The sequence below is a fragment of the Siniperca chuatsi genome, linkage group LG16, assembly GCF_020085105.1.
Source record: "Siniperca chuatsi isolate FFG_IHB_CAS linkage group LG16, ASM2008510v1, whole genome shotgun sequence".
NCBI lineage: Eukaryota > Metazoa > Chordata > Actinopteri > Centrarchiformes > Sinipercidae > Siniperca > Siniperca chuatsi.
In genome coordinates this window covers 4,706,678-4,732,500 of record NC_058057.1, presented here as the reverse complement: position 1 = coordinate 4,732,500, position 25,823 = coordinate 4,706,678, and the positions used below count along the sequence as shown (strand labels likewise).

Here is a 25,823-nt window from a genome sequence, read left to right as displayed (position 1 = left end):
ATGGTCTTCATGCCGCTCCAGACCTCCCTCATGTTGTATTGCTGGAGTTACCGCTCCAGCTTCCTCCTGTACTTCTCCTTGGCTTCCCTGATTTTCACCTTCAGGTCAGCCTGGATAGCCCTCACCTCCTCCCTATTACCATCCGTAAAGGCCCTCCTCTTGGCATTCAGAATGTCCTTGATGTCCTTTGTTACCCACGGTTTGTTATAGCTGTATGCATCCTTAACGTTAGCATACAGCAGGTCCAGTGTCCTCAGAATCAGAATCAGAATCAGAAATACTTTATTGATCCCCGTAGGGAAACTCTTTGTTCCAGTAGCTCTTCTTTACGTCAGTGCACACAGGAGAAAACGATATTATACACTATAAACAGGTCAGAAATAAATTAAGTAACATGTTGGTATAAGTATAAGATAAACTAAGTGTCGAGTACCAAGTGGGTTTACTGGTAGATGGTGAAGTACAGTATAAATACAATGTCACTAATTATGTAATAAATAATAGTAAAAGCGGAGGTGCATGTACTGTCGAGAGTAATTGAGGTATATCCGTAACAGTAATAAGAAAAACTAACAAGGGAAAACTAATATTGCACTTGAGTAGTAAACAGAATATTGCACAATTATTATTAAGATGTAATGCTCAATGTCCAGTTTAGTGACCTAGGGTCAAACAGACTAATCCTTAGAGGGAGGAGTTAAATAGTTTGATGGCCACAGGCAGGAATGACTTCCTGTGGCGCTCTGTGGTGCTCTTTGGTGGGATGAGTCTTCCGCTGAAGGTGCTCCTTTGTTTAGCCAGCACGTCATGGAGCGGGTGGGAGACACTGTCCAAGATGGCGTGTAGTTTGGCCAGCATCCTCCTCTCTGACACCACCGCCAGAGAGTCCAGCTCCACCCCACAATGTTACTGGCCTTACGGATCAGTTTGTTCAGTCTGTTTGCGTCCGCTACCTTTAACCTGCTGCCCCAGCATGCAGCAGCATACAGGATAGCACTGGCCACCACAGACTCATAGAACATCTTCAGCATTGTCCGGCAGATGTTGAAGGACCTCAGCCTCCTCAGAAAATAGAGGCGGCTCTGGCCCTTCCTGTAAACAGCCTGAGTGTTCTTGGTCCAGTCCAGTTTATTATCCAAGTGTACTCCCAGGTACTTGTAGTCCTCCACAATGTCCACACTGACCCCTGGATGGAAACCGGGGTCACTGGTGCCTTGGCCCTCCGTAGATCCACAATCAGCTCCTTTGACTTTGTCGCATTGAGCTGCAGATGGTTCTGCTCGCACCATGAAACAAAGTTACCCACCACAGCCCTGTACTCCGTCTCATCACCACCGCTGACACATCCCACCACAGCAGAGTCATCAGAAAACTTCTGAAGGTGGCAGGACTCTGTGTGGTGGCTGAAGTCTGTGGTGTAGATGGTGAAGAGGAAGGGAGAGAGGACAGTCCCCTGAGGGGCCCCAGTGTTGCTGACCACGCTGTCTGACACACAGTGCTGCAGCCGCACATGCTGTGGTCTGCCAGTCAGGTAGTCCACAATCCAGGACACAAGGGGCGTCCACCTGCATCGCTGCCAGCTTCTCTCCCAGCAGGGCAGGCCGGATGGTGTTAAAAGCACTGGAGAAGTCAAAAACATGATCCTCACCGTGCTTTGCCGGCCTGTCCAGGTGGGTGTGGATGCGGTTAAGCAGGTAGATGATGGCGTCCTCAACTCCCAGTCGGGGCTGGTAGGCGAACTGAAGGGGATCCAGGAGGGGTCTGACCATGGGCCGCAGCTGTTCCAGCACTAGTCTCTCCAGGGTCTTCATTATGTGGGAGGTCAGTGCCACCGGTCTGTAGTCCTTGGAGCCACTGGGACGTGGCGTCTTCGGCACAGGAGCGAGGCAAGATGTCTTCCACAGAATGGGGACCCTTTGAAGACTCAGGCTCAGGTTAAAGACGTGTTGAAGGACTCCACAAAGCTGGGGGCACAGGCTTTTAGCACCCGGGGCTAACGCCATCGGGGCCTGCAGCCTTGTTCGAGTGGAGCCTCATCAGCTGTCCTCTCACCTGGTCAGCAGTCAGGCACACAGCAGAAGGTACAGGTGGGGAGGGGGAGTCGTCAGTCTGGAGAGGGCCGTTAGCCTGATGGGGAGGGGAGCAGAGTACTCAGAGGAGCTTGAGGGCCGACAGCAGCTGAGTTAGAGGGGGGATGACCAGGAGCCGGTGTGTCGAATCTGTTAAAGAACAGATTCAGTTCGTTGGCCCTGTCCAAGCTGCCTTCAACTCCTCTGCTGCCCGTCGGTCTGAAGCCAGTGATGGTCTTCATGCCGCTCCAGACCTCCCTCATATTGTTCTGCTGGAGTTTCCGCTCCAGCTTCCTCCTGTACTTCTCTTTGGCCTCCCTGATTTTCACCTTCAGGTCGGCCTGGATTGCCCTCACCTCCTCCCTATTACCATCAGTAAAGGCCCTCCTCTTGGCATTTAGAATGAATTTGATCTCTTTTGTTACCCACGGTTTGTTATTTGGGTAACAATGGACCGTCTTGGTTGGGACATTGCAGTCCACACAGAAGTTAATGTAGCCAGTGATGCACTCAGTGAGCCCGTCAATGTCCTCTCCATGAGGCTCACAGAGTGCATCCCAATTTGTCACTTCGAAACATTCCTGCAGTGTCTCATAGGCCTCCCCTGACCATCTCCTCACTGTCCTTGTGGTCACAGGCTGCCTTTTAACCAGAGGCACATAGCAGGGTTTAAGATGAACCAGGTTGTGGTCTGACCTACCCAGAGGGGGGAGGGGGGAAGAGCTGTATGCGTCCTTAACGTTGGCATACAGCAGGTCCAGTGTCCTCTCCTCCCTAGTAGGACAGCTCACATACTGGGTGAAATTAGTCAGTGTTGTTGAAACACTGACATGGTTGAAGTCACCCGAGATTAATATGAGTGCACTCGGGTGTTGAGTCTGTAGATGTGCTATGGCGGTGTGAATGGCGTTGCACGCCGATGCCGGGTTAGCAGAGGGGATGTAAACAGCCACAACAATGGCATGTGAAAATTCACGTGGCAGATAATATGGCCGAGTCCCACAGCTAACAGTTCAATGTCCGGGTACAGATACTCTGCTTGATGGTAATGTGACCAGGGTTACACCATCTGTTGTTAACTAGAACAGCAAGCCCGCCGCCTTTCCGCTTACCGCTTCCGGTGTGATCCCTGTCGGCCCGAACAGTCTGAAAGCCGTCGATGGAAACGTTATGATCCGGGATATCCTGGTGTAGCCATGTCTCTGAGAAGCACATCAAGCTACACTCACGGAACTCCGTCTGACTCGGGCTAACGCCGTTAGCTCGTCCATTTTATTCGCCAGCGATCTCACGTTTGCCCATTACGAGAGAAGGCAGACACGGCTTAAATCTCTTATTCTTAAGTCTCTTTTGTCTGCACCCCTCTCTCTTCCTCGCCGCCCGTTCCACCTCTGCATCCTCGGTGTGTCCTCCTCCAGATCTCAGCGGGGACATCGGTTGTCCTGGGCGCCATGCTGCCCGGCTTCAGCGCGATCAGCTGTTCCTGGTGTAAACAATGCGGCCAAACAGCTGATCTGCAGCGGTGCCCGACCGAGTAGCAGAAGAAGAAATTCCACGCGAAAAAAGTACAAAAACACTTTCTACCCTCATTTTCGCAAAGAGCGTAGTTTAAATTACACTTACACACAAGTTACAAAAGTTTGGAAGAAAAAAGTAAAGTTAAAAGTTGGAAAAAGTAAGACGACGAGACGGAGCTACAGCAACAGGCAGCATGCGGGCTGGCGCATGCGCACACAGCTCTCTAGTAGGACAGCTCACATACTGGGTGAAATTAGGCAGTGTTGTTGAAACACTGACATGGTTGAAGTCACCCGAGATTAAAATGAGTGCACCCGGGTGTTGAGTCTGGAGATGAGCTATGGCAGTGTGAAATGTAAACAGCCACAACAATGGCATGTGAAAATTCACGTGGCAGATTATATGGCCGGAGTCCCACAGCTAACAGTTCAATGTCCGGGCTACAGATACTCTGCTTGATGGTAATGTGACCAGGGTTACCCGCCGCCTTTCCGCTTACCGCTCCCGGTGTGAACCATTGAGCTTAAATGTTAGCAACTCAAAGGAGGAAAACTCGTGGGCAGCTGACTGGTTACATTTGAATTTTTTTCTATACACAATCACGAGGCCAACCCCACGTACACTACTCCTAGGTTGGCTTAAACTACCATAGTCAGGGGGGGCACAGCTCAATGAGCTGTCATTGGGATGTAACCAAGACGCTGTTAAAAACATAAAATCCAAGTGTGCTGAGAAAATTGCCCCCCTTACTCATGTAAAAGTCAGTCATCAAAAAGTAATTTAAAACAAGAGTTTTACAGGAGAGAGACCTCACATTAAAAAGTGCCATTCTAAACGGGTTGACTTTGTCTACGGTCTGAGCTGGTGGCAGAGTCTGAATCTTAACCAGGTTATTAATATTTCTGTGTACATGTGCGTTCCCTTTAACAGATCTACCAGTAACAATCACATCACAACGTTATTAGAAACCGCATTAGAGAGAGATTATAACTGGGATGATAGAAATGCTCTCTGGATTGTCAAAGGAATTATTTGGGCTGTAGGGGGAGCTGGTGGTACGAATCAGAGGTGAAGAGGTCACTGGGGACGAAGGAGCGACCAGTGTGTAGTCTAGAGCTGTGAGTGGCGGTCAGTCAATGAGGAGAGGCTGTAGTAACCGCATGGAAAATGTTTGCAGAAAGTGCTCTTGTGCCATGGAAGCTGGGGTAGATACTATCTCTGCTAAAAAAAAGGAGGTTTGCTCCCAAAAAAGATAAAAATTGTCAATGATAAACAGATTGTGTGATGGACAGGCTGTCTGCAGCCATGTGTGAAGAGAGAGCAGTCGACTAAAACGTCCGATGACCCGGCCTAACGTGAGAATAGGGACAATATGAATAAATAGCCAATATGCTACTAATATGCACACTAATAAGCAACTAGTTAATGTGAATGTATACCTTAATATAAAGTGTTTATATAAAAAAGTGATTTTTATAGCTAAAATACAAAATATCCACACATCCTTTGGCACACATACAAAATTTACTATAAAAAATTACAGCACTTTAAAAAGGAAGGAACTAACCAGCTGTCAGAATGTCTTACTTGTTTGAGCAACTTGGTGTTCCCCATCAGAATGTGCTGACACACCAGTTTCTGGACCAGAGGGTGGGAACTTCTGTCCAGCTGAGTCAGGAAGCTCAGGCAGAAACCCTACAACCATGAATCAGGGGAGACTGTCAACTTGGAATACATGCAAGTGATTGAGGATGAAACAATGTTACAATGTAACAGCAAGTCAAAAAAATTCAAACACCAAAACATTGAAATGATCCAAACTTCTTTCAACACCCACCTATACCAAACTCCAAAAAAGGTGGCACTAAACCAAAACTACTAGTATGTCTCAATATCACTAGCGGTAAATGAGAAAATATTTTTCTTTTGGATTTCAGTGAACTGACCCTTTAAAAGAGATTATTTCTCTCTAGCCGCCTACCTCGTAGAGTGAGCGCTGCACACTGTTGCAGGGGTTTGCTGCAGCATACTTCAATGCCCTGCACAGAGTACGCAGGCTGTAGTGGGGTCTATGGCCTATCCCATCCACCAGATGTGAGTTGGCCTCCTTTCGTACTGCCAGGTAAAAACTGCACACAAACAATTGTTACTGGAACATTAAGGAGTAAATAAGCACTTTCTGAAAAATGCAACAAAGTAGGCATAAAGAGTGAGGCAGGAGTGAAGGTTAGGTTTGAGCAGGGTTGTTAAAAAGAGGATTGGGATGTGCTATTTCTATATATAAAATAACTAAGGAAAACAGAAATGTTAAGTAAATCTCTAACTTAATATAAACCTCATATGTTGACAGATAATGTTGTATTTACCTTCTTTACTGGAAAGAGCCTTGTGCTTTAGTGCATTGTATTTGATTTTCAATTCAACTCAATGATTGAATTCTAGCTTATTTTTAGGATATATAAGTTAAATCAATAAAAATACAGATTAAGTACTTCCTTTAACCCTAAAAACATACAGACTACTCGGACTTGAGTAGTGCCTCTCAGGCTTCATACAACCCCAAGAAGCTACACAAATAAGGTGGATTTTTAGTATACAGTGGTGTGCAAAAGTGTTTGCCCCTTCCTGATTTCTTGTTTTTTTGCATGTTTGTCACATTTAAATGTTTCAGCTCATCAAACAAATTTAAATATTAGTCAAAGATAACACAAGTAAACACAAAATGCAGTTTTTAAATGAAGGTTGTTATTATTAAGGGAAAACAAAATCCAAACCTACATGGCCCTGTGTGAAAAAGTGATTGCCCCCTATACCGAATAACTGGTTGGGCCACCCTTAGCAGCAGTCTTTTACAGCGCTGTGGAGGAATTTTGGCCCACTCATCTTTGCAGAATTGTTGTAATTCAGCCACATTGGAGGGTTTTCGAGCATGAACTGCTTTTTTAATGTCATGCCACAGCATCTCAATAGGATACAGGTCAGGACTTTGACTAGGCCACTCCAAAGTCTTCATTGTTGTCACTGTTTTACAAAGACCTTTGGAGCCATGATTGATTTCAGCACTGTCTAGAACAGTGGTAACTGGATTTGACCTGCTGCAACATGTAAAGGCTAACCTTATGATGCCACTGAAGACACTCCTGTGTGGATTCAAGCACTTGAGGTAGTCTGAAACCAGAATCCACAGGTCTCCCTCATTCTCCAGCTCCTCCACATACAGCTCAGTAAACCTGGGGAGGGGGGGGGACAGACACACACACACACACACACACACACACACACACACACACACACACACACACACACACACACACACACACACACAGAGCCTTCAGCTATCAAGTTCCTCTCCTGTGGAATCAGGTCCCAGTTTGGGTTCGGGAGGTAGACACCATCTCCCATATTTAAGAGTAGGCTTAAGACTTTCGTCTTTGATAAAGCTTATAGCTAGGGCTGGCTTAGGTGATCCCTGAACCATCCTACCACCTACTGCCCCCATGTTCCAGCTCGACACCCGCTGCTGCTACTATTAATTATTATTATTATTACTACTTCTACTACCACCACCATTATTATTACTATTATTATTTTTATTAATACTATTACCACTACCATTACTATTTTTTTAAATCTCTATGTGGAACTTGCATTGTGCTACTGTATGTTCTCTTTCCTCCTGCTCTCTCTCTCTCTCTCTCTCTCTCCCTCAACCCAACCGGTCGAGGCAGATGGCCGCCCACCCAGAGCCTAGGTTCTGCTTTAGGTTTCTGCCTGTTAAAAGGGAGTTTTTCCTTGCCACTGTCGCCAAGTGCTTGCTCATGGTGGGAATTGTTGGGTCTCACACTCTCACCTATTCCTGAGGCCCAGGGGCAGGTTTCTCTTCCCCACATCAGTAGCTGGGTTCATGCAGGCAAAGAGCCGGAAGTCTGGGTGGCGGATCAGGGGCTCTGTGATTAAAAAACAACAGTATTGGCAACAATCGCTATATTTAAATAAATATATAAAGCAAAGCATTTGGGCATGTTACATCAAGTGTCTGGTCCAAAAAGTTAGCAAAGTTTGATGTTTAACAGAACTAGCTGATGCCTCTTAATGAAGTTCTTTGGTGCTGGTGAAAATGCTGTGTTTTGTTAAGTTTATACACTGCAGAAGTTTCTGTTTATCTTTGGGATGCCACAGTGTGGCTATACTTTGGTTTCTCTCTTACATGTGTGTTTGGAAAATGAAGTGTCTGTAAAGTTTTTTGGTATAGTAAACACCATAAATATAATCACACATGTTTTTATGTGATTATGGTTGGGTGTCAGTTCCAGGTTGATAAAGAACCTGGAATTTGCTAAGCTAATAACAAATCTCTTATTGAATCTTCCTTGCTCTTTCTTATGAACAGTGTCCAAAACTAATTTTTAGCCAGAATTGACTATTGCTTTCGCTGGTTAAAATGACAAATGTTGCCAGCAGCAGATTATATGAGCTGTAGTTAATTAACAATATAGTCATAAGTAAGCCAAAAACTTTACACAAAGAAACGTAGCTGTTTCTTGTTTGGTTAATGTGGTCTGACAGCCACTCTATTACACCATATGATCACAACTGAACTAGAAACGATACAGATGCGTCATGTCAATCTTATCTCCCAGTTGTACTTTCACTCATTTCATTATTTTAAGCTGCCAGTATTGGGATCAAGTAACTCCTCAAAATAAGGCATGCAAAGTTAGTAGCTACACCTGTTTCTACATGTCAGACACGTAAATACGTTTCTGACATGTAGAAACATTGAAACAATCAACATTTCATAACTTCTGCTGCTCATCTCAATTTTGGGTTTTATCTACAGGCTGTGAACATTATTTAGACTTCCACTAAAAAATGTTTCTACCAACAAAAAATGCAGAGCTTGTTATTTTTAACTCTGGTTACAAATGTGGAACGCTGAATCTAGATGTTTCAAAAGGATTTAAAAGGATTTGATAAGCAGACAAGATACAGGATTCAGATTCAATAAAATGCTGTCAAACCCCAACCCTATGGGTAACAGCAGTCCTCACCAGTGTCTCCACGGTCCAGCAGCACCAGAGATCCGGCACAGCCCTCCAGCAGTCCACTCAAACACTCCAGGGTCTCTGCTGCTGCCAGGTTGATCTCATCCAGCAGGATCCAGTGGCCCTTCTTTACTGCCTGAGCTAATGTCCCCTACAAAGGAACACACAGAGGTCAGAGCTGCTCCACCAAGGCTATACACTCCCATACATGAATTTTATTTGGCACTTGACATTATAGAGAGTGAGAGAGAGAGGGAGGGGTATGACTTGTAACAAAGGTCTTTGCCTGGAACTTAACCGTGGACGTTGCGGTTTTGTGGTAACAAAATATTTTTTAAGGTCTTTACCTCCACAAAGGCGAAGATCATGGCCGTCTCACAGGCTCGGATCTGCTGCTGGGTCTGGCTTAGCTTGGAAGCCAATGCCTCCCACTGCTCCTGCAGCAAGGCAGCTGCACAAGCACACAATAAATATTAGTCTTTCACTGTGCTACAGTAGCCAGCATATTAACTGTTATTATTTACCCTTTCTTGTCCACTACCATTTGATTTCTCCTGCAGCTCCTTTGTGAGAGCAGACTTGCAGACGTGGTCCATGAGTTTGAGCAGATCCTGCCAGCGCTTCCCCCTGAAGCAGGTCTGCACATGACCCAAGAAGGTCAGGTTCTGCTTCCTTGAGTACGTCTGGGAGAACAGGTCCTCAAAGGCCTCCCGCAAAGGGAGCAAGATCTGCTTGTGGTCTACTGGCTTGTACCTTTGGACAGAAAATAAGTTATAAATTGGAGTTTTGCTCCAAAACAAAATTAATGCCATCCACCAGCAATGATAAAGAACCACTTTTCACTACTATTCTGTAATTCAGAAAATGCTGGAGTAATTCAGAAAATGCTGGAGTTGGGAGATAAGCATAATACATAGCATAGCACAACATAATTTCAAGGTGACTGGTGGTCGGACATAGGAGATGTGACCAGCGGCTGTACTGTACTGTAGGTACCCTGTGGAGTTTTCTTGTAAACACACAGATGTGTTTACATTCAGTGTTTCTCACCTAAAAAACTATGTATTCTTGAGACCTATCAAAAATGCTCAATTAATTTTAATCAGTAGAATAGCATAAAACAAGGGGTGTAATATGGCTTGCATGCACTACCCATTTATGATAGTTAAGGTTTTATTGCAGATAAGATCTTACATGCTCTCTCTTTATGCTCTACATATTCCTTTTTGTAGTGTGTAGAAAGGTGCTGATACTTTTGCAGGATTACATATAGCAAATGCACTGTTACAGGGTTGCTTAGTTCTACACTGGTACAAGGGAAAAAAACACTCACCCACAACCAGAGATCCTGATTAAAAGGATGTAATCAGTGAATTGCTTATTTAATTCAGCAGCTGCTTTCCTTAATTCTCTTGGCTGTCAATAAGCTCATTTTCAACCCCTTATTTGAATATGATGCCATTTTGTTAGATTTTACCCTTTTGTAAGAGGGTACCTCTGTTGCAGCACAACCTGTTTTTATCTATCAAAATGACAGATGGTATTTGATATTTGATTTTGATGGTATTTGATAAGACATGAAATGTCCATGTGATGGAAAATATTATGGTTATATTAATGTTATTAAGGTACAATTTGTGTGTCACTCACCCTCCGAGCAGGTCGGCAGTGTCACTCTGCTGGTTCATGTTCACAACCCGCAACCTGTGTCCTGGATTGAACATACAATGAGGAATATTTGGATCAGGAGTGGTAAACCATGTGCACTTATTTACAATTGCTATTTATCAAAAACATCTATATCTATCCATCCATCAGAAACAATTTGGGGACATTTCAATATGTGGACAGGAAGAGCCAGACCTGTGACTCTGGCCAGATGTTGTACAGTGGAGGTCTTTCCAGTTCCTGTCTCTCCCACCAGGAGAACAGGCTCTCCTTTGGCCACACACACTGTCAGCTGTTCCAGCAGCACAGCAGAGGGACGTGTGGCAGCAAATGTCTGGTTCTCCCTGTTCATGGCAATGAAAAACACATTTAATAATTACATACAGTGGTGCGCAAAAGTGTTTGCTCCTTCCTGATTTCTTATTTTTTTGCATGTTTGTCACACTTAAATGTTTCAGATCATCAAACAAATTTAAATATTAGTCAAAGATAACACAAGTAAACACAAAATGCAGTTTTTAAATGAAGGTTGTTATTAAAGGGAAAACAAAATCCAAACCTACATGGCCCTGTGTGAAAAAGTGATTGCCCCCTAAACCTAATAACTGGTTGGGCCACCCTTAACAGCAACAACTGCAATCGGAAGAATATTTGGTTGAATGCTTTGTATGAACAGTGGGTACAGAAAGTATTCAGACCCCTTTAAATTTTTCACTCTGTTTCATTGCAGCCATTTGCTAAAATTAAAAAAGTTCATTTTATTTCTCATTAATGTACACACAGCACCACATCTTGACAGAAAAAAAAACAGAAATGTAGAAATGTTTGCAAATTTATTAAAAAAGAAAAACTGAAATATCACATGGTCATAAGTATTCAGACCCTTTACTCAGTATTGAGTAGAAGCACCCTTTTGAGCTAGTACAGCCATGAGTCTTCTTGGGAATGATGTAGTTTTTCACACCTGGATTTGGGGATCCTCTGCCATTCTTCCTTGCAGATCCTTTCCAGTTCCGTCAGGTTGGATGGTGAAAGTTGGTGGACAGCCATTTTCAGGTCTCTCCAGAGATGCTCAATTGGGTTTAGGTCAGGGCTCTGGCTGGGCCAGTCAAGAATGGTCTGAGTTGTTCCGAAGCCACTCCTTATTTTAGCTGTGTGCTTAGGGTCATTGTCTTGTTGGAAGGTGAACCTTCGGCCCAATCTGAGGTCCTGAGCACTCTGGAAGAGGTTTTCTTCCAGGATATCTCTGTACTACATATTTCCTTCAATTGCAACCAGTCGTCCTGTCCCTTCAGCTGAAAAACACCCCCATGAAGCTGCCACCACCATGTTTCGCTGTTGGGATTGTATTGGGCAGGTGATGAGCAGTGCCTGGTTTTCTCCACACATATCGCTTAGAATTAACGCCAAAAAGTTCAATCATGGTCTCATCAGACCAGAGGATCTTATTTCTCATAGTCTGGGAGTCCTTCCTGTGTTTTTTGGCAAACTCTATGCGGGCTTTCATATGTCTTGCACTGAGGAGAGGCTTCCATCGGGCCACTCTGCCATAAAGCCCCGACTGGTGGAAAGCTGCAGTGATAGTTGACTTTCTGGAACTTTCTCCCATCTCCCTACTGCATCTCTGGAGCTCAGCCACAGTGATCTTTGGGTTCTTCTTTACCTCTCTCACCAAGGCTCTTCTCCCACGATTGCTCAGTTTGGCTGGACGGCCAGGTCTAGGAAGAGTTCTGGTCGTCCCAAACTTCTTCCATTTAAAGATTATGGAGGCCACTGTGCTCTTAGGATCCTTGAGTGCTGCAGAAATTCTTTTGTAACCTTGGCCAGATCTGTGCCTTGCCACAATTCTGTCTCTGAGCTCCTCGGGCAGTTCCTTCGACCTCATGATTCTCATTTGCTCTGACATGGACTGTGAGAGCTGTAAGGTCTTATATAGACAGGTGTGTGCCGTTCCTAATCAAGTCCAATCAGTTTAATTAAACACAGCTGGACTACAATGAAGGAGTAGAACCATCTCAAAGAGGATCAAAAGAAATGGACAGCATATGAGTTAAATATGAGTGTCACAGCAAAGGGTCTGAATACTTAAGACCATGTGATATTTCAGTTTTTCTTTTTTAATAAATTTGCAAACATTTCTACATTTCTGTTTTTTTCTGTCAAGATGGGTTGCTGAGTGTACATTAATGAGAAATAAAATGAACTTTTTTGATTTTAGCAAATGGCTGCAATGAAACAGAGTGAAAATTTTAAAGGGGTCTGAATACTTTCCGTACCCACTGTAGATACTGCTGTCACAGTCTAGCCCCCTCAACCATAAAATACTCATTACTTAAACATGCTTGAAGGTAAAAATAATTTTAAAAAACCCCTTTAAAGTTACACTACTTTGTCTCCAGTGTTAACGCATTTAATGTACTGAAAGTTGATAAATGTTTAGAGAATATACAGTGCTTTTACATTATACTTTTATACTATCAACTGTTTGTGTTTCCTAGTTGTACTTAATTTAGATCAATTTGTAAAGTTTGCTATGGAAGCAGAGAGAGGCCATGTGTTTCAATGATTGTTTTAATCCTGTTATCTCGAGATCACAGGTTAAATATTTATTAAAAGTATAAAGTTAATTTTCGTTTTCACAAGAAAGCAAAAGGTCGTTGGCATGACATTTATGTCAAAAATTATATTTAAAAAGCGATCCACACACCTGACTGAAGAGTTTACAATGCAACTACTTGAAAGAAGTAGTCTGTATGGAAACTATAGGTCAATATTCATTTCTTAAAATACACAAACATAAATAAAGAATTTTGGAAAGGAATCACATATTACATTTTTTTTAAGAGTATAAAACAGAAGTTTTAAATATCTAAAAGATCAAAAGTCAGTGTGCCTTATTATTACACCCTCAGATGACTTTTAATGGTTTATTACCATATGGAATACTGCATACACTATCAGCTCTGTTTTTTCACTATAAAAAGTCACACCTTTGTTTTCAGTCAAGTTGTTTTAAGTCTGACACCCATTCATATTGGCCTTGGGAAATAATCAATGTGAATATTTGGACATGTCCTGATGGCCAAGCCATTATATGGCTTTGTTTACCATAATGTAGTTTATAAATCAATTCAATTTACCAGCAGGAGTCTATTTGGTTCTATCAGTAGGTGAATGTTGGCACAGCAACTAGCTGATGCATATATGGTGTAAACAGAGGTCAAAGGGAGCGGGTGGGCAGGATGTCCCACTTACACACTCAGCTGCACCGCTTCAGTCTGCTTTCGATCCAGAGTAACTCTGCCCACTGAAACCTCTAGCTCGGTCAGTGAGATGCTTGGCTGATACATCTGGCAGAAATGCTGGGCCTGGAGACAAACAGTAGCCAGGATTAAAATCATAACATGTTTTTTGTACAAAATGTAGATTATCATATAAAAAGAGGGAGAGAAAAAAATTCCATATTGATTACAGCAATTCTCAAATTGCAAGGGGCTGAAATGTTCTTTTTGTATGGGATCACATTAATTACTATTTTCTTATTTTTTTAATCAATTAATGCTGTCGGGGGGTGCTTTGCATAAATGTCCCTGCCAAAAAAGGGTTGTCAAATACCTTCTCTTTGGAGATGTTGAGCTTGCTTCCAATGATCTCTGCGATTTGCAGTCGACTTTTAGGATGAGACAGCATGGCTGTGAAGCAATCAAGAGCCTGAGAAAGAGAAACACCACGAAAAGACATCAGTCAATAAAAATAAATATATATATGCTGAATGCAGAAAAAACACATTTTCAAATTTAGGAATGGGAGTTCCAGTCAAATATGACTTAGCAGTACTAAACTAAATGCTATTTTCTGGCAGCTGTGTGGGAAAGACAGTTATCTCTTTATTTGCTTACTTTTTAAGAAATCAAACCCACTAACCTCTTGGAAGACATGCTGTGCTGTGGCTGATGAAGTGCTATCAAAGTTAACGCTGATCCGCTCACACCATTTCAGTAGGTCCCTGTGGAATCGTAATGAAGACACATCAAGAAAAGAAATGATAATTAATGCTACTATGATTTTTCAGAATTTTGGATGACAAAAAAACGGTGTGTAATTCCTGGATAACGAGCTAGCTGCAGAACAAGAGACACTCAACTACAGTCCCTGAATTCGATTGTTATTCAGGTATTACATATTGTCTTTGGTGATCAAGAAGAATGAAATATGATTGTCCACTAATCGGAAGATCGGCGGTTGGATACAGGCTTCCCCCAGCCCACATGTCAGCCCTAAGTGTCCTTAGGCAAGATACTGAATCGCAAATTGCTCCCAGAGGCTGTGCTTTCAGTATATCAATGTGTGTGAATGGGGTAAATGACGTAGTGTAAAGCGCTTTGAGTGGTCAAAGAACTAGAAAGGCCATTTACAGTCAATTTATGTCAGCCAGTGTGGTATGCATGCAGGGTCACACAGGAAATAGATCTATCAGAAAAGTTGGTATCATCAATAGCTTTGGTACAGGCTTATAGTTTTAATTAGTGACAGTTGAAACTATAACATACAGTGCATTCAGAAAGTCTTCAGACCCCTTCCCTTTTTCAGTTATGTGAGTGTCCTCCTTGATCTTTCTTCGGTCTTCCACTGACTCCTGCTCGATAAACTTTGACCTCAAATGTGCTGTATTGTTTACAATAAAAATATTCCCCTCTTCAATCTACATTCAATACCCCATAACGACAAAGCAAAAACAGGATTTTAAATTTTTTTGCGATTTTATTAAAAAGAAAAAATGAAATATCACATTGACTTAGGTATTCAGACCCTTTGCTATTCACCTGTGGTAAATTCAAATGATTGGACATGATTTGGAAAGGCACACACCTGTCTATTTAAGGTCTTACAGCTGATAATGCATATCAGAGCAAAAACCAAGTCATGAGGTCCAAGGAACTGCCTGCAGAGCTCAGAGACAGGATTATGTCAAGGCACTGATTTGGGGAAGGCAAAAAAAAGAAAAAAGATTCTGCTGCATTGAAGGTTCCCAAGAGCACAGTGGAACAACAAGGAATCTTCCAAGATCTGGCCTGAACAATCGGGGGAGAAGGGCCTTGGTAAGAGAGGTGACCAAGAACTTGGGAGAAACTTCCAGAAAGACAACCATTACCGCAACACTCCACCGATCTGGGCTTTATGGGAGTGGCCTGACGGAAGCCTCTCCTCAGTGAAAGATGCATGAAAGCCTGCTTAGAGTTTGCAAAAAAGCACCTAAAGGACTCTCAGACTGTGAGAAAATATGATTCTCTGGTCTGATGAAACCAAGACTGAACTGCTTGGCCTCAATTTTAAGAGTCACGTCTAGAGGAAACCAGGCACCCAACAGTGAAGCGTGGCAGTGGCAGCATCATGCTGTGGAGGTACAGAGACAGATGTCCTTAATGAAAACCTGGTCCAGAGCACTCAGGACCTCAGACTGGGCCAAAGGTTCACTTTCCAACAGGACAATGGCCCTAACCACACAGTCAAGAAAATGCAGGAGTGGCTTAGGGACAACTTTGTGAATGTCCTTGAGTGGCCCAGCCAGAGCCCGGACTTGAACCCAATCAAACATCTCTGGAGAGACCTGAAAATGGGTGTCCACCGACAGTCCCCATCCAACTTGATCTGCAGAAAAGAATGGCAGAACATCCCCCAAATCCAAGTGTGCAAAGCTTGTCGCTTTATACCCAAGAAGACTCAAGGCTGTAATCGGTGCCAAAGGTGCTTCAACTAAGTACTGAGTTAATGGTCTGAATACTTATGTCAGTGTGATTTCAGTTTTTTCTGTTTAATATATTTTCAAAAAAATTCTAAAAGTCTGTTTTTGCTTTTTCATTATGGGGTATTAAATGTAGACTGATGAGGGGAAAAAATTATTTAAATGATTTTAGCATAAAGCAGAAACAAAATGTGAAAAAAGTCAAGGGGTCTGGATACTTTCTGAATACACTAAATAAGCATGAATGTGGACCTAAAGTAAATGTATCTTCTTCAATAGGAGGAACCCTAACACATATGAGCAATCATCACCGGAAAGTATTCACAGCGCTTCACTTTTGCTCCATACTTTGTTGAAGCACCTTTGGCACCGATTACAGCCTCAAGTCGTTTTGAGTACGATGCTAGAAGCTTGGCACACCTATTTGGATGGTGGAGTGCTACAGAGATGGTTGTTCTTCTGGAAGGTTGTCCTCTCTCCACAGAGAAACACTGGAGCTCTGTCGGAGTGACCATCGGGTTCTTGGTCACCTCCCTAACTAAGGCCCTTCTCCCCTGATTGCTCAGTTTGGCTGAGTGGCCAGCTCTAGGAAGAGTCCTGGTGGTTCCAAAGGTCTTCCATTTACGGATGATGGAGGCCACTGTGCTCACTGGGACCTTCAATGCTGAAGACATTTTTCTGTACCCTTCCCCAGATCTGTGCCTCGATACAATCCTGTCTCAGAGGTATACAGACAATTCCTTGGACTTCATCAGAATCAGAAATACTTTATTGATCCCCAAGGGGAAACTCTTTCGTTACAGTGGCTCACTATCACATCAACGCACACTTGAGAATAGAAGCAATAGAAGTACTATGGTTTGTGCTCTGACGTGCACTGTTAACTGTGGGACTTTATACAGACATGTGTGTGTGCCTTTCCAAATCATGTCCAATCAACTGAATTTACCACAGGTGGACTCCAATCAAGTTGTAGAAACATCTCAAGTATGATCAGTGGAAACAGGATGCGCCTCAGCTCAATTTTTGGTGTCATGGCAAAGGCTGTAATACTTATGTACATGTGATTTTTTTCATTTTTTATTTTTAATAAATTTGCAAAGATTTCAAACAAACTTCTTTCACGTTGTCATTATGGGGTATTGTTTGTAGAATTTTGAGGTAAATAGTGAATTTAATCCATTGTGGAATAAGGCTGTAACATAACAAAATATGGAAAAAGTGAAGCGTTGTGAATACTTTCCGGATGCACTGTACCTAATGTTGACACTAAAAGCAATGGAAACTTCAAAAAGCACCAGGGCAGATGAGTAATGTCTGTAAGTGAGGAGGCATTTAAAAACCTGTTACTTAATGAGAAAGCCCTGGTATGACCTGTAGAATCTGTGATTCCAGCCCATTGTACAGAGAACATTCCAATCAATAATGTATCGAACACAGCAGCAGCTAATGGAAAGCTAATTAAAGTTGTGGTGGCTGGTGGTTTTGACTTGGGGGGACGGGGACACGGGGACTGAACTTTGATTTAATGGCTCTGGGTGGAGTCTTAGGGTGTACTCACACAGTCTATAGTTTTCACGGGGGTGGGGGGGGCATTATGGATAATACTGAGTGGACCTAAACCCACACCTCGGTCTTTCCAAGACAAGTATTCAATGCACTTTATTGATGTTCCCACAGAAAACTACAAATCCCAATCCCAAAATTGTTTTTAAGGTTAAGGTTTTGTCCAAATGGCATAATCTCTATTGTGAAAAAAAAGTTTTCCTTTATCCTTTATTAGATAGTGACAGTAAAGAGAGATGGGGAATCACATGCAAGAAAAATTCCTGGCCAGACCCTAACTGGAAAGAGTTCATGGTCTGTGCTTTAACCCTTCTGCCTTAATCTACCTGAACAGTAGATATCTATAAAAATGAGACTTAGGGATATCAAATTTGTTTACCAGTTGGTTGAAAAAAGCAAAATGATTATCAGCATAGAAGTCCTGCAAAGATGAGATCTCACTCTTAAGCCAGATGTCAAATCGGAGCAGAGAGGGAGAGACTGCAGAGATCAAATGAGGTAACCTAAACTGGTTCCAAATTCTTCAGTTCAGAACACAGTAGAGCTGGCAAAGAGGTGAGCCTGCAGGACGTATTCTCCAAGATCAGCCATTTAGGGGTATCAGAGTTATGTCACTCATTCAGTACGTCAATGCCCTAGTGTTGGCTGCCCAGTAGTAATACATAAAATTTGGGAGTGCCATACCCCACCATTTCCGTATATGTGGGTTTTTTTTGTTCCAGATAAAGGTTGATATAAGCTTATCTATGGAGATAAAAAAAGAATTTGATCAGAATTATAGGGAGACTTTAAAAAAAAAAGATAAGAGCCTTGGTAATACATTCATCCTGATAGTATTGATCTTTACTTTACTAGGAGCAGAGACATCGGACAACCTTGTCTAGTACCTCTTTGTAGATTAAAGTAAGCGGAGAGGTTATTGTTGGTACGCACCGCAGCCATCGGGAAGGAATAAAGAATCTTAATCCAGGATAAAAACTTTGGGCCAAAACCAAATTTATTTAAAAAAAAAGGTAATCCCACTCCACCCGATCAAAAGCTTTCTCAGCTTTTCAGCAAGTAATAGTAAAACCACTGGAGTATCGGATAGAGAGGGATTATAAAGTATATTAAACAGGCCTCTAATATTAAAGAATACTGATTTTTCAAGCCTGTTTGGTCTCGAGATGATCGAAGGCATGGATACCTCAAGATAATGGGCCAAGAGCTTTGCAAGAAGCTTTACGTCTGTGTTCAGTAGAGAAATCGGTAAAGTAAGAGTATGAGCCACATTGAAGCGATTTTTTGTCTTTCTTTAAGAGAAGAGAGATGGTCGCCTTGCACATAGTTGGGGGAAGAGAATTTGAGGAAAGCGATTCCTTGCAAACAGAGAGAAAAAGAGGGTTAAGTGTTCCTGAGAATGTTTTAAAAAATTCGGATGGATAGCCATCAAGTCCTGGAGATTTGCCGCTTTACATTCTCCTGATCACCTCTGTGACCTCTTCAATTGAGATATCCTCCTCTAATTCAGTAACCAGCATCTGATCTACTAGGGATGTCAAGATTGTGAAAAAACGTATTTAGGACAGATTGATCATCCAGTGGCTCTGAAGTGTAAAAGCAGAAATTAGATTTTAAGATTTTCTGCTTGACGTGTCGAGAGGAGATCAAATTCCATTTTGGTGTTGTTTGAGAATTTCATCCGAGGGTGAATGGCTGTACATTATATGTAACAAAATATTATCTGTCAACTGTTTAAGGCGTTCAGTATTAGCTTTCTTTCACATTGCGCAATAAGAGATATTGAGTGTGCTGATTTTGACTCAGATGTCATCTTAAAGAAGCTATGGTCTAAATTTGGAGAGAGTATGCAATTTGTATTCCCACCTAGAATGAGGTGATGCTTATTCATGTTAGGAAGTCTAGAAAAGACGTTGATGAAAAAAGCATTGTCATCCCAATTCAGGGAGTTTCCCTACAATTTAATAGGTAGATGTTAACTTGCGGCTTCAGTGACTTTTTATTTCTGTCATGAACACAGAAAATGCTGAAATTCAAAGATATTTGGAATTTGTGCAAAATATGGTCTATCTGCATTTGTGCTTAGCAAATATCAGTGTTAAAAAACCTGCATAGTTCAACAGCTATATCAGATAAAATTCAGCAAAAAATAGTAGAACGTGATGTTTTCAGACTTATGTCTTATCCTGAAATCACTATCTCAGGATAAGACATCACTTAACTGTGTCAAATTTCATAAAAATACCAGACAATGGAAAGTAAACAGAGAGTAGAGAAAGTAGTGAGCTGGGCCTCACCTCAGTGACAGGGCTCTACCCTCCAGCAGTGTGGTTTTGTCCTCAGACTTGTGCTGCTGGCTGTCATCAGGGGTTTGGAGGCTGCTTGTGTCCAGGTCAGAGTTTCTCTCCCCAGTCAACTGACAGTAGATATCCAGGAGACGGTCTGACACCACCGTCAGCTTAGGATACCTGCTGATGAGCACCTACACACAGAAACAGAGGGTAAACTAATAATACATGAGGGAAATTCTGGAAGATTTCTGTAGTGATTGATGATATTAAATGCCCTGCACACCAACACAAGTGTTTTCAATTACTCTGGCTGATTAGATCTCTAGTCAGGTTGACGTGACATCACATAATTCTATGCAGGGAATTACGTGATGTGTTAAGAATGATAACAGGGTAAGTTACCAATAGAAGGATGAAGGATGTCAATCAACACCCACACTGTCCTGAGAAGTGGTCTAATTAGGCAGCATAAGTGAAAACACTGTGTGGGTAGACTATAGGTGTATAGGGCTTTAAAGCAAACAACATTCACCTTCTTCAGCTCTTCTCGTTTCATGTTGCCCATTTGCAGCTTGGTCCAGTACTTGTCCAGCAGCGCTGCATGAGAGTTTTGTGGTTTGTGCCAACTGCCACCACTGTAGTACATCCTGCAATACACAAGCATACTTAAGTCCAACAAACTTGTGTACCTTTCCATAACAGATAATCTGACAACCATACCCTCTTTATGCACTAATTGGCCAAGTATGTGAAGGTGTCAAAGTAGGCTGGGTTTGATTTTCTTTCTCAAATTTTTTTTTGTGAGCAGTTTCATGTAGGAACTATTGGTAGAAAGAAAATAGTTCCTACATGAAACTGAAACAACAAGGTCTATGGATTATTTTGAGTAAGTGGGTCATGATTTCTGGAAAAAGACATTTCTGTTGAGTTTTTCAAATGTATTTTTTGTGCCATTTATTTCCATTATATTTGAGCGATATCTCCAAATCTTTGCAACTCACACCAAAACAATCTGGATGGATAAATAGCACTACAAGTAAGAGGGAAAATATGTATTTTTAATTTTGGGGTGAACTGTCCATTTAAGATAGTCAAGAAGAAGACAGCTTTGTGCAATGGATAAATTTAGACAACTATGAAATCTGACTATTAGTTTGATCTAAGCCATAGTGACTGTCACAGTCTTTGTGAATCTTTGGATGCAGCCAAGAGGAGACTATGAGGACAGGATTTTAAACCTTGCCTTCGACTGTGGCTATTTAGAATAGGTAAGAACACTTTAGACACGGTCAGTTTACTGAGACCTTAATGCAAGAAGATCAGTGAAGCTGAATGTCAGCTATCCCTAGTATTTATAAGTGGGACGTGCACATAGCCTAAACGTCAAGAACAAGACTTTGTTTACACAAGATCTTGACATTTTCAGACTGTGAGGAGAGACACCCAAATAGTGAAAGATCAGGTTACCACCAAAAGCTGGTAACACTCATATCACTACAGTGTATATAAACGCTCTGAATGTATGCAGAAAAGTATGTTTAGCATATAATGACATTCTTACCTTCTTGTGGCAAAGAATTGAAATCCAGGAGCAACATCGATGCAATCCTCCCTTCCTGGAATCATCAGCTTTTTATTCTCCATCAAAGGCACAAGCACAGATATCTAAAAAAAGAGACATAAAAGATATATTCACAACAAACAGGTTTAATATTAAGAAGGTTTAGTACTAAACATCATCTGTTTATTAAGAATTTATTAAATGTAGAAAATGCATTGGTGCAAGCCCAGGTTGAGGTATATCGAGTCTGTGTTGGAACTAAAATATTAAGGTCATATTCTATACAGTTCTCAGCAAGTTTTAACACACCACATCCAGAGGTGAGTGGTCAATGTCTTCCAAGAGGATCCACTGGCCTTTAGATACAGCTTGTGTTAACGTTCCTGGCTGCCACACAAACTTCCCTGGTATATCAGTACAACGGTACATCCCTAGCAGCATCTGTGAAACAAACAAAACACATTCACAAATTTTCAGCCTTCCATCTAACCTCCATTCAATGGCAAAGGGGTACTCCAGTGGTTTAGTATTGAGCTTCCATAAAGTTGGACTCACAAAAGGACATATTTTAATTTAAGAGGAAAAAAAAGGTAAAAATCAAAGCTGCAGAGGGCGAGATATCCTGACTTTTAGTACCTATTATGGGCCATGCTTCAAAAACACTGGGTCCGACAATTCCCATAATGCAACACCATAGTGTCTAGTGTCTATTAGACCATTCCTGCCTCCTACAGTGGTGTGCAAAAGTGTTTGCCCCCTTCATGATTTCTTGTTTTTTTGCATGTTTGTCACACTTAAATGTTTCAGCTCATCAAACAAATTTAAATATTAGTCAAAGATAAGACTAGTAAACACAAAATGCAGTTTTTAAATGAAGGTTAAGGGAAAACAAAATCCAAACCTACATGGCCCTGTGTGAAAAAGTGATTGCCCCCTAAACCTAATAACTGGTTGGGCCACCCTTAGCAGCAACAACTGCAATCAAGCGTTTGTGATAACTTGCAATGAGTCTTTTACAGCGCTGTGGAGGAATTTTGGCCCACTCATCTTTGCAGAATTGTTGTAATTCAGCCACATTGGAGGGTTTTTGAGCATGAACTGCCTTTTTAAGGTCATGCCACAGTATCTCAATAGGATTCAGGTCAGAACTTTGACTAGGCTACTACAAAGTCTTCATTTTGTTCTTCTTCAGCCATTCAGAGGTGGACTTGCTGGTGTGTTTTGGATCACTGTCCTGCTGCACAACCCAAGTTTGCTTCAGCTTGAGGTTACGAACAGATGGCTGGACATTCTCCTTCAGGAGTTTTTGGTAGACAGCAGAGTTCATGGTTCCATTTATCACAGCAAGTCTTCTGGGTCCTGAAGCAGCAAAACAGCCCCAGACCATCACACTACAACCACAATATTTTACTGTTGGCATGATGTTCGTTTTCTGAAATGCGATGTTACTTTTACACCAGAAATAATGGGACACACATCTTCCAAAAAGTTAAACTTCTGTCTCGTCAGTCCACAGAGTATTTTCCCAAAAGTCTTGGGGATCATCAAGATGTTTTCTGGCATAAATGAGACGAGCCTTAATGTTCTTTTTACTCAGCAGTGGTTTTCCTGTTGGATCTCTGCCTTGCAGGCCATTTTTGCCCAGTCTCTTTCTTATGGTGGAGTCATGAACACTGACCTTAACTGAGGCAAGTGAGGCCTGCAGTTTTTTGGATGTTGTTGTGGAGTCTCTGAATGGCTGAAGAAGAACAAAATGAAGACTTTGGAGTGGCCTAGTAGAGATAAGTTGAGCAAACTGTTTGCAAATGTTTATTCAACATCTGTTGCTTATATGGATTCAGATGTGAATTTGATACAGCATTCTAGTGATGCTGACAGACGAAGAGGAAGAACAAAATGAAGACTTTGGAGTGGCCTAGTCAAAGTCCTGACCTGAATCCTAATGAGATGCTGTGGCATGACATTAAAAAAGCAGTTCATGCTCGAAAACCCACCAGTGTGGCAATTCTGCAAAGACGAGTGGGCCAAAATTCCTCCACAGCGCTGTAAAAGACTCATTGCAAGTTATCGCAAACGCTTGATTGCAGTTGTTGCTGCTAAGGGTGGCCCAACCAGTTATTCGGTATAGGGGGCAATCACTTTTTCACACAGGGCCATGTAGGTTTGGATTTTGTTTTCCCTTAATAATAACAACCTTCATTTAAAAACTGCATTTTGTGTTTACTTGTGTTATCTTTGACTAATATTTAAATTTGTTTGATGAGCTGAAACATTTAAGTGTGACAAACATGCAAAAAAATTAAAAAATCAGGAAGGGGGCAAACACTTTTGCACATCACTGTAAATGCACACTTCTTTCAAACCTCACATCTCCAATTTCTAATGCAAGATTTATGTTAAAAATGTTAAGTTACAGCCCAAGCAGAGATAACTCATCACTATCATCATGGGCTATCTTTTTCAAACTTTGGAAAGCTCCCTCCAGAGCCACAGAAGACATTATTTGACTGTTTTCACAGGCTAAATGGTACTTCTCTTGATGAGTAAACTGAATTTCTTGTGTAAAATTGGAGGAGTGATTCCTTGCTCTCTCACCTTGCTGTCAGTTTGATCTCCAAGCTGGACCTTGAGGATCTCTGTTGCTTTTGTATGTCCTGTGACAGCAGCCATAAACTCTACCAGGGCAGTTTTACCACATCCAATAGGACCCTCAAGCAGCACAGGCTTCTGGGAAGCCACAGCCAATGCCAGTCTTCTCAGATTACGGCAGGTTGAGTCCACCAGCACCAGATCTTTTTGGTTCATCTGCAAATAGAGATCAATATTAGGACAAAAAAGATCAACAGCAGAGACTATTTTATATGACAAACCAAAGGGTACATGCCTGTTCAGCATGTCTAGGAACTATCCTGGGTAGGACAACACCACAGACTGCCACAACATTCTGGGACAGGTCCTCTGATATCACCTGGCCCCTGGTAAACTTATTAGCTTTCTCCTGGCGCCACATCACAGAGCCCTGATTAGCTAACACCAAGGCTTGTTCTACCTCCAGCTGCTGATTTTCTTCCAAAGCTCTAAACAAGGAACAAAGGAAAAGACATGACACACAGTTTAGAAAGCATGATTTTAGCATCATTTTATTAACTACAGGTGGGTATATTCTTGAAATTATGGAAAAAAATGTATAATTAATGTTGTACTGATTTGTCATTTAAGCCCTGTCACAAACAGGGTCCTGCTTAGGCAGAACAAGGGAAATAAATAAATAAAGAAGAGAGAACATGTTTTCACATGTTTTTACATGTGAAAACCACATTTCCTCCCAAGAGCAGAAGGGGTGAAAAACAAAATGGCGGAGGTGTTGTCGTTTTACACAAGCAGGATGATGGCTGGGTAGCAGGCACATTTCCTCCATTCTATGTGTGTGTGTATGTTACAGCTGTTAGTATTAACATCTGTTAGTATTAACATCTGTTAATACTAACGTGTGGTCCGCAGTGGCGGTTATATAAAGCAGTATTTCCTGAGCTCGCGGCTCTCTCTCTCCCTCTCTCTCTCTCTGAGCCACAGCACAGGGGCACTTCCCGTTACTGGACGACAAACACAGCCACAGAGACTTCTGTGTCTCTGTGTCTGAATCCGGTGAAAACAGTTTGTTCACACTACCTCAGCAAGTTTACCCACCTACCGTTAATTCCCTTCTAGGGCTCTGTCGGTTTAGGAGCAGTACAAAACTGAAGTTGCGCTAACACTGTCAGCCGAATACAAAATTTTATATTAATTTGAATTTTATTTAAATAAGTATAGAGGACTCATTTTAAAATCAATATGCATTCTATCTATTTTGGCAACTTTCTGAAACTGGTGAGAGCTTTTCGCTGGCAATACCTTGGTGAGATTACCCGCCTACCGTTATCACCCTTCTAGGGCTCTGTCGGTTTAGGAGCAGTACAAAGCCAAAGGGTTTGCCAGTACATGGTGTCAACCAGTTGCTAAATTTAAAATAAATTGAAATTATTTAAAATCTACTATGTGTGATTAAAAAGGACAAAAGTCACCTAAAGCCCATACTCCCTATAAATAAATAAGCCTCAATTAAGGCATGTGAAAACAAAGCCAGACCAGTTCTCCACCTTTTTATTTTTTAAATTGACATTATAATCCTGTGATACTGAGTGAATAAAATCCCATAAAACTCTTGTGGTATTAGTTTATTCTGGGAGAGAGCTCACAAAAGCATATAGAGACAGGGATCTCCAAGAGGACACAGCAGCGCCACACAGAAGATTTATCCAGAGTAGCCACAATTCATTGTACCTTTTACAGATTGCACGCCCCTGCTGAGAATCTTGGTGAACA

The 25,823-nt window shown here is 41.9% G+C and overlaps 1 protein-coding gene across 1 annotated transcript in view; it reads right to left on the bottom strand.

Annotated features, from left to right (window-relative positions):
- mdn1 (midasin AAA ATPase 1) overlaps positions 1-25,823 on the bottom strand; it is a 170,985-nt gene that overhangs the window by 131,654 nt on the left and 13,508 nt on the right. Inside the window, exons 5-22 of the mRNA XM_044169618.1 lie at positions 24,346-24,538; positions 24,057-24,266; positions 21,771-21,902; positions 21,462-21,565; positions 20,433-20,547; positions 19,907-20,091; positions 14,225-14,306; positions 13,916-14,011; positions 13,556-13,668; positions 10,496-10,644; positions 10,283-10,343; positions 9,174-9,385; positions 8,980-9,083; positions 8,639-8,783; positions 7,438-7,534; positions 6,704-6,817; positions 5,569-5,716; positions 5,175-5,282 (exon numbers count right to left, since the gene is read on the bottom strand). Coding sequence (XP_044025553.1) covers positions 5,175-5,282; positions 5,569-5,716; positions 6,704-6,817; positions 7,438-7,534; positions 8,639-8,783; positions 8,980-9,083; positions 9,174-9,385; positions 10,283-10,343; positions 10,496-10,644; positions 13,556-13,668; positions 13,916-14,011; positions 14,225-14,306; positions 19,907-20,091; positions 20,433-20,547; positions 21,462-21,565; positions 21,771-21,902; positions 24,057-24,266; positions 24,346-24,538 — 2,368 coding nt within the window. The remainder of the gene's footprint in view (positions 1-5,174; positions 5,283-5,568; positions 5,717-6,703; positions 6,818-7,437; positions 7,535-8,638; positions 8,784-8,979; positions 9,084-9,173; positions 9,386-10,282; positions 10,344-10,495; positions 10,645-13,555; positions 13,669-13,915; positions 14,012-14,224; positions 14,307-19,906; positions 20,092-20,432; positions 20,548-21,461; positions 21,566-21,770; positions 21,903-24,056; positions 24,267-24,345; positions 24,539-25,823) is intronic.